The sequence below is a fragment of the Apis mellifera genome, linkage group LG16, assembly GCF_003254395.2.
Source record: "Apis mellifera strain DH4 linkage group LG16, Amel_HAv3.1, whole genome shotgun sequence".
NCBI classification, from domain to species: domain Eukaryota; kingdom Metazoa; phylum Arthropoda; class Insecta; order Hymenoptera; family Apidae; genus Apis; species Apis mellifera.
Window position 1 is genome coordinate 6,690,618 of NC_037653.1, and position 17,137 is coordinate 6,707,754.

General features: G+C 44.1%; 1 protein-coding gene across 6 annotated transcripts in view; it reads right to left on the reverse strand.

Annotated features, from left to right (window-relative positions):
• LOC410658 (LIM/homeobox protein Lhx3) overlaps positions 1-17,137 on the reverse strand; it is a 38,558-nt gene that overhangs the window by 5,024 nt on the left and 16,397 nt on the right. The window contains exon 1 of one of the 6 annotated variants that reach the window (XM_026445855.1): positions 181-1,322. The exons of 4 other annotated variants lie outside the window; for them this stretch is intronic. In XM_026445855.1, the coding sequence (XP_026301640.1) occupies positions 181-436 (256 nt within the window). In that variant the 5' untranslated portion in view covers positions 437-1,322. Of the gene's footprint in view, positions 1-180; positions 1,323-17,137 lie in introns of those variants that run through there. One more of the 6 variants, XM_026445856.1, reaches the window with a different exon arrangement.

Below are 17,137 nucleotides of genomic sequence, written 5' to 3' on the forward strand. Positions count from 1 at the left end.
CACAGTAGTTTTCGTTATAAACAATTCTGTCACAACCCCTAAAATCATTCCTTTTCGAGTCAACTTGCATGTTTTTAAAGGCCAACTATCCGATCTCTTCTTACGTGAAAACTTCGACAATCGAATCGAGCTTTCTTTCTTTTCTATATTCTGTCGATATCTTGACGGTTCCTCACTTACAGTAGAGGATTTCGGGAAGATTGGCCGGCAAACCGAGGTCCACGGCCGGTTGATCCAGAGGGTGCATCTCGTGGCGAGGAGCTGGCTCGAAAGTGGCAACGTTCGCAACGTTCCCCCCGTTGCTACCGTTCCGCCGGACGTTTTGAGACTCTGGCCTATCGTGCGGCGGTGTCAAGACATCTTGATGAGCGCGCCGATACATCCCTTCCAAAGGTAGAGCCTCGCGGCCCAACATCTCCAGACTTATCATAGTCATGCTTCCGACTTTGTCACAAGCGTCCAATAATTCTCAATTATCCTTCCAATTTTTCCAACATCCTTCTATCATGATATAAACGAGTATTTATATATTTCGATTATTTAGTTTTTCCTCGATCAGGATCAAGTAATTCGTTTTAATAATAATATCATTTATTCGTTCTCTTTTTCTTAATTTTCTGCCTACACTTTTCTTCATCTTAGAAGGTGGAAGGGAAAAGTCTTGAAAAGAAAGAATTTTCTCGCAGGAATACTCTGGCCGCGATAACTTTCAAACAGATCGACTCACGGATCTTATCGAAAACATCGTCGATGTAACCGTCCACGTTAATCGTTAATCGATCGGATACACTTTCACTTTGTTGAAAAAAAAAGTCGAATCACACTTTCAATCCCCCCTTTTCGCGACCCGACGTTCACCCTTATCGAGCAACACTCGAAAAAACACGATTGATTTAATTTCGAAGCAAAACTTTATTAACGTAAACCTTGCCGTTTATCTCGATATCCCCACGGGGAGATTTCATCCAACGAAACAAAGTATCAGTAACACAAAATGTTTCAGTAGTTGGCCGTTATCTACATTTCTTATCGGTCCATTGAACTTATTATCCTTATCAGCGATAGTGAGCGATAATAAGTTCGCGTCAACGATGACGACGCGAACGGGACGAGGGAACGGTCGGATGCAAGGAAGAAAGGAAGGAAGGAAGGAAGGATCGATGCGACAGGCACGAGAGTACGCGAACGACTGTTCGTACGGTATTTCAGCTGCTCGTGCGCACGTGACATTCGTGGGTGTGGTGGACCCACGGTGGGGCAGCGGGCGCAGCTATTGGCCGCGACCCGCACCCACGCTTCACACGCTCTGCCGCCGATTGGAGAAAAGTTCGACCGCCCCCAATATGGCGATCGACGCACCGCGAAGCGTCTTAGGGCGAGCCAACGACGCTTTTCTCGCCTCCTGCTGCCCGCCAGGGTGCCGATGATGCGCCGTTGACACCGCGATGATGCGCTGCGAGGACCAGAGTGAACCTTCTGGAAGGGATCGCCTCGATGAAAGGATATCATCCCACTCGGAAGGTACGAAAGAAGAAGGTGTTTCTTTACGTTTACAATTCGACGACGAGAAGGATGATACGTTTCTTTCTTTCTTTTTTCAAACGATCGACAGATTGGTCGAAAGATTAACCGAAAGAACGAAAGGAAAATTATATCCTAATTGGGGATCATCTATTACGTCGTTCATATTTTTCCAAGCTTTCCAGATTATTCCAGATTCGAACTCGAGGGAGAATTGAACCGAGTATTCATCCAGCATCCGAGTATTAATCAAAGATAACTCCATCGAATCGCGACGAGGAGGAGGAGACGCACAAAGAACAACCGCCCCTCGGTTTTTTCGCGGTGGCATTTTCCTTGCAACGACGATCATCATCCATCCTCCTATCCATTTCGGGACGTTGGCCACGCTCTCCTATTCATCAGAATCGTCACGTAAAAGAATTCGCCCAAGCCTTCTCCTTCTTCTCTGCTTTGCCAACATCTCGAGAGCTGTGCCGATTGCGAGAGCCAAGCGCCGCGGAAAGGCAAAGAAGAGAGTGGGGGGAGGGAAGAAGGGTGGCCGGCGAGAAGGAAGGAAAGGAAAAAAAAAGAGAGAAAGAAAAGAAAAGAGAAAAAGGGGAGGAGGAGGGAAGGGAGAGAAAGCAGGGAGGGGACAAAAGGATTCGAGCGAAATTAAGAACGGGCAAGCCGTGGGGAGGGTGAGGGTCGCCATTTTATAATCTTAGTCGAGATCAGTCGCGTATACTCTTTCCACCTCATCCCTGGATGGCTGCCATCCGCATCTCAACTCGGCAAGGGTATAAGGTCGGCGTATAAGTAGACGCGTAGATACGTCCACCACCATCAAACGGCACACTTTCAATACGCGCCTCTTTGTTTCCCACGTCGGATCCCCCTTTTCCTCCCTTTTGTCCTTTACGCCCCCCTCGTCTTTTCCGAACACGAAAACCTTTCTCCTCCTCTTTCTTACGATCGTTTTCGATCTCTGGATATCGAGGAAAGACGAATATTGCGTCTTTGTATCGTGACGCTACTTGTTCGAAGGTAAGATGAAGGAGGAATACGAAGGAAGAGGTAGAAAATTTCATTATTTATGAGAGATACGTAATTTTTTAAACTCTGCAAAACTGGATAAAGTTGCCGAATTTGGAATTTTCGCGATAGGGGGCCGAATAATCAAGAAAATTCGGAATTTTCGTCTCGTTAATTCGTTAACGAAATAGAACATGAATGATGGCCCGACGAAAGCCCGGCCGGAAAGCGCAATGGCGCGTGGCTAACGAGCGATATTTACCAACGGTGAAAAAGCTCGCCGTGCCGCCTGGCTCCCGCGAATCAATCGTTCGAGCGATTTCCATCTCCGTTTCTAAACCGTGCAAGAAAGTCGTCACGTCCTCGCATAAATGATTTTACGGTGCACGACATGCAAAGTATCGAACCATCTGTTGCCCTCATCCCTCCCCATCCACCACCCCGTCAGGTAGAAAATTTTACATTCTTCGTGGTTAGTCCCAAATGGGGGGAGAATCGTTTCGCGATTATGGTTTCGGAACGGGGGATCGTAAACGCGTCGATGACTTCGATCCCTCCCCTCCCTTTCCCCCGATCGTTCTTTCATAGTCGATTCGAAGATCGAATCAGCCTGAATTTTTATACTTCTTTTTCACCTTATATCATCTTTACCAGCTTTTATTTCGACAAACATCTCGATAACATTCTCGTTGTTTAAGAGAAACGAGAAAAAATCGAAAAGCAGCAAAATCCTGATGGGTTTCGAGCACGAGAAGCCGGTACCACGAAGTGGCTCCTGCGCCACGGATGTCGTCGATACATCGCCGATACGATCACCCTCCTCTCCTTCCCTTCCCATTCGCGTTTCCATCGCGAAGATATCCATTATGAGGGGGAGAAGGGTGTCTCTGCGATTGCGCGACCCCGTGATTTCCGTGGGCGTCCTCCTCGGGCTTCGATCACGCGAGCCCACCCTTGGTCGGCTCCGTTGCACATGTCGACACGCCTCCACGAGTCGTCCGTCACCGTGAAAAGCATCGCCACGAGGGTTGGTATCGCGGCCTGCCCAAGGCTTTCCTTCTCTTCGCCGTGGCCCTAACTGTGCCAGGACTAACGACCACCACCTGGGGAAAGGAGGAAGGGGAGAGGAGGTTGCAACGCGGACTCCCACCACACTCGGGGCACACTTGACCCGACAAACGACATTTTTTCTTTTTTCATTCCTTCGAGAGAAAGGATCTTCTCTTTCGTCAAATATCAGTAGGCGGGGGTAGTCAGGTTCTCTTCTGGTTCTGGGAAAAGGTCAGGGGATGAGGAGGGATCATTATCGGTTCACGCTGTTCGCGCTTTAATCCCGAAGGGGATCGCGATTCTTTCTCTCTCTCTGTTCTTCTTCTTTCCTCCTCCCGCATATTTTTCTGGGGCAAGAAACGAAGAGGCGTTAACACGAGTGCATTCAGGATTATGTATATTTCTCGGTATCGATAACGGGATTTCGAGAATAGATCCATGATACCAGTAAGAAAAAAATATCCGAATTTTATTCCATTTAACAAGAAAAAAAGGAGAGGACGTTTAACTTGGGGAAGAAAAAAAAGGAGAGGACGTTTAACAGCGCGCCGTATGTGGATATCCTCTTTGGAGGATAATATTGGAGGGATGGGGAAAGTCGAGGTGGCAAGGGGGAGGGAGAGAAAGACGGGAGGCCGATGAAATATGCACGTTCCATGCGTTTTTCTTCTCTCCTCTTTCCTTTCCTTTCCTTTCCTTTTTCTCTTTTTTTAATTCAACTCTATTCCCCGCACTGAATCGAGGCGTATACACGCTGCGATATAATCGAATTTGCACGGGTGGATATCTTCTCTCCATGGGCGTTTCCATTACATCGACGCGCCATAAATTACGCCACCCTTACCGCGTAAATACGTTTGAATTTATATCGGCCGTGCCTCGGTTGTGCCCCATTTACGCATATGCTTTTTCACCGACACCTATATATATATATATTTACATATACATATAATATATATATATATAACGCGTGTCGATTTAATATATTCGGCCCCGTTAACGAGCCGAATATAAGCAAACTCGATGGATAGAAAAATCCGATTTTCCGATCTTTCCTCGGGGGAATCTCCTCCACCGAGAAAGAATGCTCGTTGGAGGATTGAAAGAGGGCGCGCAATCCCGTGAAAAGAAGAAAGGAAGGCGGAAGAGGAGGAACAAGGCGTAACCTGTTGAGAGGTTTCGGGGCGCGAAAAAGGAGGAATAAATAAAAAAGAGAGAAAAACCGACAGGTTTCTGTTTCGGAATCGAGTCGTTTTTCGGCTTTCTACAAAAGCCGTTGAAAAAAAAAAGCTCGCTCCGCTAAGAAGAGGCCGAGTCGGGTGAAAAAAAAAAAATAATAAACCAGTCAGTCATTCTCACTCGGACCTCGGATGTTTTTCGCCGGTGGATGAGCCCCGCCGCCGCCGCCGTCGTGCAAAAACTGGCTGTCGCATTGACGCGGCCGCTATATCTCGCTTAACAAACGAGCAAACGTTTCTCCTCTCCTTCTAGGAGAGGAGAGGAAAGCAGGAGAGGAAGGGGAGAGGGGGCGAATCGAGGCGAAAAAAAACGGAGGATCGGCGGAGGAGACGTCGAGGGAGGGGAGGGGGAGGGCGACACGAGGGCACAAGCGACGACGATTTCTCGCGACAAGCGCCACCACGAAAAAGCAGAAGTTAACACCAGATGTGCCATTGTGTGTCACGGACGTGCGGAACCGTCGGCTCGGGACACAGAAGCGGGAAAACCGGGACGGAGACGAGAGGATTTATACGTACATATATATATATATATATATATATATACACAGAGAGAGGAGAATACGCGGATGGAAAAAGCAAGAGGAGGAGGAAGGGAGGGAGAGGGATATGCTATAAGGGCGTAGTTATCGGTAGCGGTGTCGAGCGGTAAACAAGGATGGAGGAACCGCGAGGCAGGGGAAGAGAGAGAGAGGAGGAAAAAGGGGCGCCTGCGTGGGTGTGCCGTCGCGTAACCACCGACACAACCCCTCCGCCCGCGACCTGGCAACCCTCCCCTCTCCCTCTCGTCATTTTGAATTCGGCTCCGTGCAACCCCCTCCACCGAAAGCCGCTCACAAAGCCCGACGACAGCTCCCTCTCATTGTCTCCTCGCCACCGGCCCCGAGATCTCTCAAACGTTTCTACGGTTAAATGGGCTTAAACGACATACGCCCGCGCATTTGCGTGCACCGGTCCGTGTCCTCTCTCTCTCTGCCTTCCCTTCGACTCTTTCAAGTCCGTTTTCCCTTTCTATCCCCCGAAAGGGGATAATCAAAAGTAACGCGATCCCCCGGAGATCAGGAGAGTTTGCCAAGGATCGAGAAAAAGGAAGGGAGGAAAAGAGAGATAGATGGAAAATTTGGAAAGAGTTTAGAAATGATATTTCATTATCTTAGCGATAATCGTATATTATATAGGAAGGGATTGTTACGCGTGGCCGTGATCGACGGTGATTGAATTATTTATGAAAGTGAAGTAGAAGAAAAGGTGACGCCGACTTGATTTCATTAATTAAACTTTGTAATTATTACGATTGTGATTTTGTATTCGAAACCATTGTCGATGGAACGTTATTTTCGATTAATAATATAATTTTCGGCGAACGATCTCTCTCTCGTGTTTATACGGTGGTGCGTTTCGTAGCCAATTTACAAATTATCTAATTTCTCGTGTAATTAACTCGTACAGCGCGAGGGTGTATCGAGGATTTTTATAGAAAATTACATAGAACAAGTTTACAATCGAGTTTTCTCCACCGTCTGAAAATGTAATTGCATTCATCGTAAATTTTTCTTAATAATGCTGATACACCGGGGGGCAAAATTTACTTTTTCAAGGGGAATGCAATTAGGTAAAGTGCATAGAAACTGACACGCGTTTCACGCGGGTAAAGGACGAGACTACGAAACACGTTTCGCGACGAAATATCGTTGTTGAAAAATTGAAAATTTCTACAGCAATCGTCTAGAAATTATCAGTTGTTGGAAATTTCGCGGCCAAAGTATCGGGCGATCACGTAACGCGGCAATAAAGCAAATGCGACCGTGTCCAGGCCAACGACATTAATAAATCCAATATCTTCCGACCGATAAAACGGGAAGCGAATTCGTTTCGCCCTCCCTTATGCCCGAACCCAGGCAAACAGTTGGCCTCCACCACGAAAAATCATCGGGAATTGTGCAAACACGTATAAAATGCGCACAATGTGTCCGCGGGCCCGGCTAATACGCGAATGGCTGCTCGTCGTGGCAGGGATGAAACCCCCGAATAAAAAGCAGCCCTGGATGGACCTGCTCTTTTTCCCTTCCTTTGCTTGGGGTGCTTCGAGAAAAGCGCGAGTCATTTTTAACAGGCTTTATTGGTGATTACGCGATTGACAAACGAGTATTCATTCGTGCCCGATGATTTCGAATCGACCAACGATCCATTCAATACGTATTCTTTTCTACAAAGAAATTCTTTCTTTTAATAAATTTACAAAAATTATATCTCCTTATATACATATATCTAATACACGAGTTTCCAACTTATAATTTATTCACGTACAACTTAACCGGCATTACCGGTACTTAAGTTGTACAAACGAGCTTAACATTGGCTTGTAATTTCGACGAGGTTCGCTCGCACCGGTTGATCAAAGAAGCGTGTTGCTTGAATTATGACGCGGCACGCGTGGGCAAGGTAGGTGGGTACGCACGGAGCGGCGTGCACGCCAAATGGGGTTCCCTGCGAGGATGGATGATGGTCCCGCGCTTAAATTATTTATGCGCACCGCCCATCGCGTGTCCTGTATATCTACGCGCTGGCTTAGGCATATGGGGACATTAGCTACCCCATTAACCATTTTATCCTATCCTCTCTGTCTCCCTGGAAAGAAACACGGTGGTCCAAAAATGATCCACGAACCGTTTTCGAGGAGCAAGTGACGTAAGTGGATCGAAACGTAACGTTAACGCGCGCGCGCGTGTTTAACAAAGCGGTGGATACAAATGTACATCGCGAGGATATTGTTTGCGCGGATAAATTTGCGAGGAAAGTGTATCAAATTCGTAAACGTTTTGTCAAACGTGTACTCGATTGAATTAATAATAAATTACGGCCAAATGTTTATATATCCATTTTGATGCTCGCTCGTAACTCCCGTTCCCTTGCTTATTGTTGTTTATCAAACAACAATACAAATGTTTATTACGCTGGCAAATTTACGCTTCCCGTAAAGGATAAAGAAAATAGATGAAACGTTCTTTCGAAATGTTACAATTACAATCATCCAACCGTTCCGTTCTCGCAACAACTGTTTCTCCTTCCGTTAAAATCTTCTCCTCGAAATAAAAAAGAAGAAAAGGAAAAGATCGATGGAAGATCGCAAGGTCGCCGCTCATCAATCCTACCTACCCCTAGTAATCGATAATCGTCTCTATCACGACACCCGTGCCCGCTTAGCCTACTTCCTTCGAGCTTGTTCCACGTGTGACCGCGCACCCTTGCGCTCTTCTCGAAGGGTGTCCGCGTAACGCACACGCGCAGCCGTAACTGGTGCTGGTGGTGCACGTATCAGGAGGGAGGTTAGAACATTTAGCGAGTACATTAAGGAAATTGCGTGGACTCTTCGCACCGCTCTCCCTGTCACTGTCGCCCCGCTCTCGCATTCTTCCGTATTAACCGCACGAGCGAGGGGGATGTATAAGGGTTGTCCCTCTCTCTCTCTTTGTTTAACGAAAAAGCAACTCTCTCGTTCTCTGGATGGACGGAATGCGCGTAGAAAAGAGTTGAAAAAGATGCGATATTTTCGGATATCATTCGAGGGAAGAGTAATGTTTCGAGGATGTCCGTTTTCTTTCTCTTGCGGATTTTTTTTAGAAAATCAAAGACAATTTTTTCATGGAACTAAATAACTTTATTCCGTAATGCGTTGCCCATTTTGATCAATGACCTTTTGCCATCTTTCAGGCAGCATCATAATCCCACGTTCATAAAACTTGTGGTTTTTGTTAGCAAAAAACTGAATCAGGTACGATTTGATATCGTCATCGTTATTGAAATTTTTACCATTCGAGGAGTTTTGTAAAGATCGAAACAAAAAGTAATCGGATGGTGCAAGGTCAGGACTATATGGTGGACGTGGCAAAACATCCCAACCAAGCTCCAATAATTTTTGCCGAGTGACCAAAGATGTGCGTGGCCTTGCATTGCCATGATGGAATACAACACCTTTTCGATTTGTCAATTCGGGCCGCTTTTCTTCAACCGCATTGTTTAATTTCGTTAGTTGTTCAACGTAGACAACAGAATTGATCGTTCGGTTGGGTGGTAAGAGTTCAAAATAGACAATTCCTTTGTAATCCCGCCAAACTGATAACAAAACTTTCTTTCGACGAATACCAGCTTTTGATGTTGTTTGAGCTGGTTCACGTGGCCTGCTCCACCATCTTTTCCGCTTGATATTGTCGTAAACAACCCATTTTTCATCGCCAGTTATCGGTCGTTTTAAAAATGGATCATTTTCATTACGTTTCTTTAGCAAATCGCAGCTGTTAATGCGTTGCGTTAAACGCTTTTCTTTCAGTTCGTGAGGAACCCATGTATCGAGTTTTTGAACATAGCCAAGTTGTTTTAAATGGTTTTCAATGCATGTATGCGATACATGAAGCTTCTCTGCAATCCCACGAGTTGTACTGTGACGATCCGAATCGATTATTGCTTCGATTAGGTCGTCATCAACTTCAACTGGACGATCAGAGTTTTTCGTCTTTGAGTGAAAAATCACCAGAACGAAATTTGTCAAACCAATTTTGATACTGCCGTTCTTTTAAGGCTTCGTCGCCATAAACAGCGCGTAACTTTTTGCGAGCTTGCGATGCGTTTTTCCCTTTGCGAAAATAAAAAAGCAAAATATGACGATAATGTTCCTTTTGATTTTCCATTTTTCAACGAACGCCAAACGAAAACTACGCAACTGATCAAAAAACTTTTTTTACTGATTGACAACTGAATTGCCAACTATCGAATAACAAAATGTGTTTTACATTTGGACTACGCCAGCAAACCTAAAAATTCAACTGAAGCCATCTATGAGGGAAATCCGCAATTACTTAGTTGCCAACCCAATATATATATGTTTAAACGTATATTTCAGGAGGAAGAAAGAATTTTGTAGGAGAAATGTATGGAGAGGTAAAAAGGAGAAAGAGGAAAGGCAAGAAAGAAGGGGATGGAGAAAGACGGGGGATAAAAATTGGGAGAGGCAGGGGTGTGCCACTGCGTACCACCCCTGATGGGACAAGTAGGGTCAAGTGAACTAAAGCAAAACTACCAGGATAGGGGTGTTAAGGGGACAATATACGTTTCTACGGCCGAGGGAGGATGATGATTTTAATCTATTACCACGCTCCACTCGATGAAAGTGGCTTCTCGTTACACGCTCGTTTAAAAGAGACGGCGAAATCGATTCTTCTTCGATCCATCGAACGGATCTATATATTTATATATATATGAGAATTTTTTCCGTATTAAAATTCTAAAAGATTTCACGGCGAAATGAAACCGGAAACGCATATGTGTCGGACGTCACGCTGCTTCGACTTCTCTTTCCACCATTATTGACAAATTAATTCAGCGCCGTGATTTTCGTACGAAGCGAAAAGCGTCACGGTTTCCTACACACAGATATTATTTCCGGTCGAGAAAGGTCGAGAAGCCGGAAATCAAAGCAAGGTGGACTCGTAGAGAGGCACACTTATTAATATATATATATATATTTTTCTTTCTTTCTTTTTTTTTCATTTGGCCCAGCGAGCACAGCTGGCCTTTCTCTTATTTTCTTTTACCCGTTCGCGGGTATCGAGTCTAGGAGGGCCTCTAATGAAAACCCATTCTGTTTCCTTTGAGGCTGCTTATCGAGGGAGGTGGTCGAATCCACCCCGGCGGGACACGTTTTCAATCAAATCCTTTCATCCGCGATTATCGATTAAGAATTAACCAAACCAAGAGTATCGAAAGCTAAGCTTCTTCTTTTATTTTATTCGTTTCAAAACGTATCTACGAATATTCCATTAATCTTCCCCTCCTTTAATCACTTGGACGATGCACAGGTATATGTCTCCTTTCCTTCTCGAACGTTGCTCGTTAAAGGCTCGATAACGAGTCATTGACTCCAGGGTTAAAATACCGTAACCGATACACTGGGTGTAACGCGACAAGATCCTGGAAGCCAGCGGCGTCGAAGCCAGAGAGGTAACGAGATACCGCACGATTCATTGACCCAACATCCAACTTCTTCCGACAGGAAGCAGCACGAAGGGAAACGGGGGAAGAGGCCAAAGGCTTTGCCATCTGCCCCCAACGTGGACGCGCGCCAAAAATTTTCTCGAAAACACTCCGTCCGATTTATATTATACATGCATATACGTCTCGTTCCTCCTCGCATCGATGATCTCATTGGTTGTGATTCCCTTAAAAAATAACGAAACGCGAATGACTGGGCGACGGGAAGCAGCTGCTTAAACTTTCAGCTGCTGCTCATCCGTAACAAGAATAAACATACCCTTCCATAATGTTTCGTTACGTTATATTTGATATTTTATTATCTTCTCGAAAATTTCCACTTTTTCGTACACGATTTGCTGAATTTAAAACTTTCTTTCTTTACATTTTACGTATACATTTTTACATCTTTTTTTCTCCGATATCCTCCAATATCCTTTTTCTTCGAAGCAAGACGAGCAAAGACACGTCGCAGAGTCGTTTCGGAAGAAGGATTCTCCCAATTCTCACATTATATCACCGGCGCGTCCCTGGAGATGTAACAAGCCGAGCGAATTCACGGGGGAGTTATGGGAACGGCGCTGCAAACACAAAACCCAAGAGTATCCGATGTACTCGCCAGCATATTGCACGAGGCGCCCGTTGGGCTTTGGTCGTGCCAGAAGTCGGCGATGGACGAACGGAACGAGAGAGAGAGAGAGAGATACACATCGGTTCGAAAGATACACGCGATGAGGGAAAGACGGATAGAGACAGGAATATATATACGTGGAACGTATCTGGTTATGGGGCAGTGTGCAAGTGTTACGATCCGCTATTGTGTTCGAGCTCATTGTTCGTGGCTGTTCTTCCTCCGCGCTTGACACGTTCCACGATGGCACCCATGGGTCCTAGGGAGTTTTGCCTACTTGCCTTCTCACGCTGAAGATCGGCGGGGGGAAAAAATCGAGAATTTCGAATCCTTTCGAAAATTCGTTCTCGACTCGCGTTCGAGAAGAATTTGTTTTTTTTTCGAGGAAAAAAAGTGGCAGGATCCCTCCCACGCTTGACACGTTCCACGATGGCACCCATGGGTCCTAGGGAGTTTTGCCTACTTGCCTTCTCACGCTGAAGATCGGCGGCGGGGGAAAAAATCGAGAATTTCGAATCCTTTCGAAAATTCGTTCTCGACTCGCGTTCGAGAAGAATTTGTTTTTTTTTCGAGGAAAAAAAGTGGCAGGATCCCTCCCACGCGTCAATCCATCGAACGTGGATTATCGGATGACAAGGGAGGATAACAAGTTTTGTAAATGGATTAAACACCCGCCCGCGCCAACTCTGCTGAATTATCGAAGATCGATACTTGCTAAGCCTGCACAACAACGCCTCGACCTGGATTTCTAGTTTAACTTTGACCAACTGCTTGATCCACGCCCGAGTATTCCTATCTGATCGGAGGATAATTCTCACTAATTTCCGAAAACAAGGAGAAAATTGACTCTCGTTCGCAATTTTTCGCTCGATTTCTAATAGAACAGGGACAATTTTTTCCACGGGGAAGCGAAGTTAGGATCGCTAATCAAGCGCCACTCACGAACGGGCCCCGTGAAACGGCGAGTTTCACGGTTTTCACGGAAGAGGAGGCTCTGTGGAAACGAAACGGCGGCCAACCCCCCCGGGAAATCAGGGAGGCACGGGACTTGGACTCGTGTACGTAGCGGCGGATGGATCGCCCTGGCCCAAGGATACCGTTCCCGCTTTTACATTTCATGCGTTCCTTCGATCGAGAGAAAAAGGCGATCGAGATTCGAATTTTGGAAAAAAAGAAGGATCGTTTTTTTCAAGGGAAGAGTTTAAATCGTTGATCCGATTAAGAGGAATATGATAATAAATTACTTAATTTTCGATTTGCAATAATTTGTTATCATTTGTTGATCGATCGCGTTTAAAAAATAAAAAGGGCGACGGTTTTAATATCGGACTTACGTGTAATTCGATACACTTTCTGTCCACACTTTTCGCGAGCGTATCAAATTATACGATCGAAATTGTACCGGGATACCGGATACTCGGTATTAAACGAATAAACTAATTAACTATATTTTCGACTTAATTTTTACAAGCATTCGAGAAACGCGATCCATCTTTCTCTCTTCTTCCTTCTTTCCTTCAATTCGAGTGCGAAATAAAAATAATCCTTGGAACTTTCGTTCAAGCAGGATGTCTATTTCGCGATGATTGGATAGAATCTGTTTACTCGTCATTATCCACCGATTCGAATCGAAGTCACGTAGCGAAATTTATCCAACGCGATAAAATCTTTCGTCAGGGACGAACGCTGTTCCTGTAATTTCGATCCAGTTAAATCGTTCGATAAATTTAACGCTGATTTTAGACGTTGCATTTGCAAAAAGAGAGAGAGAGAGAGAAAAGGAAGGAATATGCGGGATTCCACGCGTTGAAATCTCTCTGTGAAAAGTAGAGAGGATCGGATCCGTGGCGGGTCGGAGGAGGCGGAATGGCTCGTGTCACGTGCGCGACATTCATCAACGTCGGCTCTTTGAAAGAAGCGAAAGGACCTGCTCTATCTCCACCTTGTTCCTAAATCCCTTTTGACTCTCCTCGGATGCACGCACTCCGGCCCGACACGTGACTGGATAATTGCGCCCATTGATGCCTCCCAATCGATAACCCATGAAAAATCTATCGAACAGGTTGCGGCCAAGGATGACGGATGCAGCAGGTGACGATTTCAATCATTTGTTCCACCTCAAATTGACAATTGAGAAGCTAAACTAACGAGTTCTCGATGACTTTTTTTTATTAGAAAAATTTTCATATACGTATATTTTTTAAGTTTTGCATCTTTAAAGAAAAGGAAAAAGAAAAGTATCGTGCTTATTTCTCAGTTTTCATAAAACTGTCCGATCACGATCCTACGACTTAACATTTTCACCGAAATAACGCTCGATTTTATTCGTAAACAGATATCCTCTCATCGATGCCTTTCAATTTTATCATTCGAAAGGAGATCCATCCAGCTTCTTTACGATTCCACGAATGATTTTTCCACGACCGGTTCAAACGTTCTCGGTTTCCACGAGAAAGCAATGAAAACTCGATCGAATTAAAACCCTTTCCCACCCACATCCTCCTCCTTCCTCGCGCGTATAAACTTTAATCACAGAATTTTTCCGCCCCTCGACGATAATCGTTGCTCGCCCTGTGTGCCCCCGCCGTTGGTCTTAATTATTCCACCGACGGTAAAACGCAGTAATTAAGGGAACGTCCAAGTTTCCCCCGAGGGACACCGCAGCCGGATGAAATCCAGATCATTCCCTTTAACCCCCCGAGGGATACGGGATCCCACGATCGAGAGGCCCGTGCCAATTCTCCGATCGTATCGGCGGCCGCGGGACAGATTCGAAATTGATTATAAAAATGCTCGCTTTCCACCAAGGGTAGATCTTTATCGACTATATCCGTGGAAATTGATTTCTTCCACTTCCTTCTTCTTTCAAAAAATATTACGTGTAATACGTGTATATATTTTTCTTCTTTTATCGAGCCATTTCACTTTCTCGATCAACGGTTTCAACTCGAAGTACAAGTAGGTGTCATCGAAACAATTTAAGTAGATAATTGGTGAAAGGAAACGGAACACAGGAAATGAATGGGAATAAAATTTACAACAGTGGCTCGATTTACCCGTTCATCCTTACTTTCTTCTCTTTTACCTCGAGTTCCTTCTTCTTCGAAAAAATATTACGTATAATATATATATATTTTTCTTTTATCGAGCGAGCCATTTCTCGATCAACAGTTTCAAAATACTATCTTGAAGTATCGATTAATTACAAGTAGGTGTCATCGAAACATTTTAAGCAGATAATTGGTGAAACGAAAGGAACAGAAATGAATGGGAATAAAATTTACAACAGTGTCTCAATTTATCCGTTCATTCTTTCTTTTTTCTCTTTTACCTCGTGTTTCTTCTTCTTCGAAAAAATATTACGTGTAATATATATTTTTTCTTTTATCGAGCGAGCCATTTCACTTTCTCAATCAACAATTTCAAAATACTATCTCGAAGTACAAATATCGATTAATTACACGTAGGTGTCATCGAAACATTTTAAGTAGATAATTGGTGAAACGAAAGGAAACGGAATACGAGATGAATGGAAATAAAATTTACAACGTATATTTTTCTTTTATCGAGTGAGCCATTTCACTTTCTTGATCAACTCGAAGGTTTCAACTCGAAGTACAAGTAGGTGCCATCGAAACATTTTAAGTAGATAATTGATGAAACGAAAGGAATAGAAATGAATGGGAATAAAATTTACAACAGTGGCTCGATTTACACGTTCATTCTTTCTTTTTTCTCTTTTACCTCGTGTTTCTTCTTCTTCGAAAAAATATTACGTGTAATATATATTTTTCTTTTATCGAACTATTTCATTTTCTCGATCAACGGTTTCAAAATACTATCTCCAAGTATCGAGTAATTACAAGTAGGTATCATCGAAATATTTTAAGTAGATAATTGGTGAAACGAAAGAAACAGAAATGAATGGGAATAAAATTTACAACATATTACGTGTAATATATATTTTTCTTTTATCGAGCAAGCCATTTCACTTTCTCGATCAACGATTTCAACTCGAAGTACAAGTAGGTGTCATCGAAACGTTTTAAGTAGATAATTGGTGAAACGAAAGACAGAACACGAGATGAATGGGAATAAAATTTATAACAGTGGCTCGATTTACTCTTACTTTCTTCTCTTTTTAAAATTTTATCGAATACGGGTCACCTCGAAGAGAAAGAGAGAGAGAGAGAGAGAAAATGTGGACATTTCAAAATGAAAAGACACGGGAGACGAGAAATTTCGCGCGAAATTTCAATGGTGAAATTAGAGAGAAATACGGTGTCCTTCGATCGAAATCTCTCGGCTCCGCCCTCTCCCCGCGTTTTCCAAGCTTGGCCTCGCATCCTGAACGTGGCCGTATTATGCCAGTTCATCGGTCGGCTGGCAGGTTGAGTAATCAAGCGTAATGCTTTCGTGTTTCGGCCACGCTCTATTTGCACCACGCATGATAGCCAACGCTAATAACGTCCCATGAGGACCTAATGTCGAGCCTTGCTACGCTCATAATCCATACTGTGCGTGCGTGCGCGCCCGCAACTTTTCCTTCCCCCTCCCCTACGCGCTTCTTCCAACTGTTTAAGTAATTTCTTCAACCGCTTTCGAATCTCCTTTTTCTTTTTCTTTTTCTAAAGAATTCTGAAGAAATATCGGGTATATAATAATAATAATTTGGAAGAAAAAAGGATTATCGTGGCTCGTGTCGGATTATCATTAATATGGAATCATCGATCCATAAAAATTCAGGTGGAGGTTCAAGGGTTAACTCACGCGCAGCTGAGGATAGCGTTGCATAATTGAGTGAATAGGAGACCCTTTCTCTAGAAAGAGATTTTAACAACCTCGTTGAGGCGATTATGATTTTAATTTGGAAATTCGAATAATAATAATAATAAAATTTTGAGAAATTTTTCTTATATCAAAAAATACTCCATAAATCGCACGTTACGATTAATTATTATAATTACACGTGAAAGAGACATGCGTTGTCGGATGCTCGACGATCAATCTAACTCTTTGCCACGCTTTTTATGAACAAAAAGGGAGCGCTAATATCGCGTGACTTTCGCAACAGTTCTTTTTTTCTTTCTCTTTTTCCCCTTTTTACACAGAATAGCAATATTTCCCATGTATATATATTTGTTGTGCAATTTGCGAATCATACGGTTCGAAGATGGAAATTTTTCTCCTTTTCGCGAAATCGAGTCACGCGAGTCGGCCATATTTCTTTCTTTAACGATCAACGACAATCGATCGAAGCTGAAAGAATCGAGGAAGGGATATCTTTCGACAACTCGATCTCCTCTTCCTCCCAAAAAAAGAATCCATCCTTCCTTCCTTTTTTTCCCCTACTACTCCTCCTTTTTCGAACGCTTGCCGATCGAAGTCTCCTGCGCCGGATACGGGGAATATACAGGCAGCCCCGATACATCGAAGCAGCAAACAAACGCGTACGCAAGCTGGCACAAAAGTCACCGGCATCTCTCTCTCTCCGTCTCCTAGATTCTAATCAAGGGCTGCGTGTACCTATTAGGGACAGTCATTGTGCGTGGGTGTACCGTGAATACGAGCCACAGGGGAGGGAGAAAGAGAGAGAGAGAGAGAGAGGAGAATGGATATTCTCTCTTTCTCCCTCCCCTCGTAACGCTCCAACGAAAAG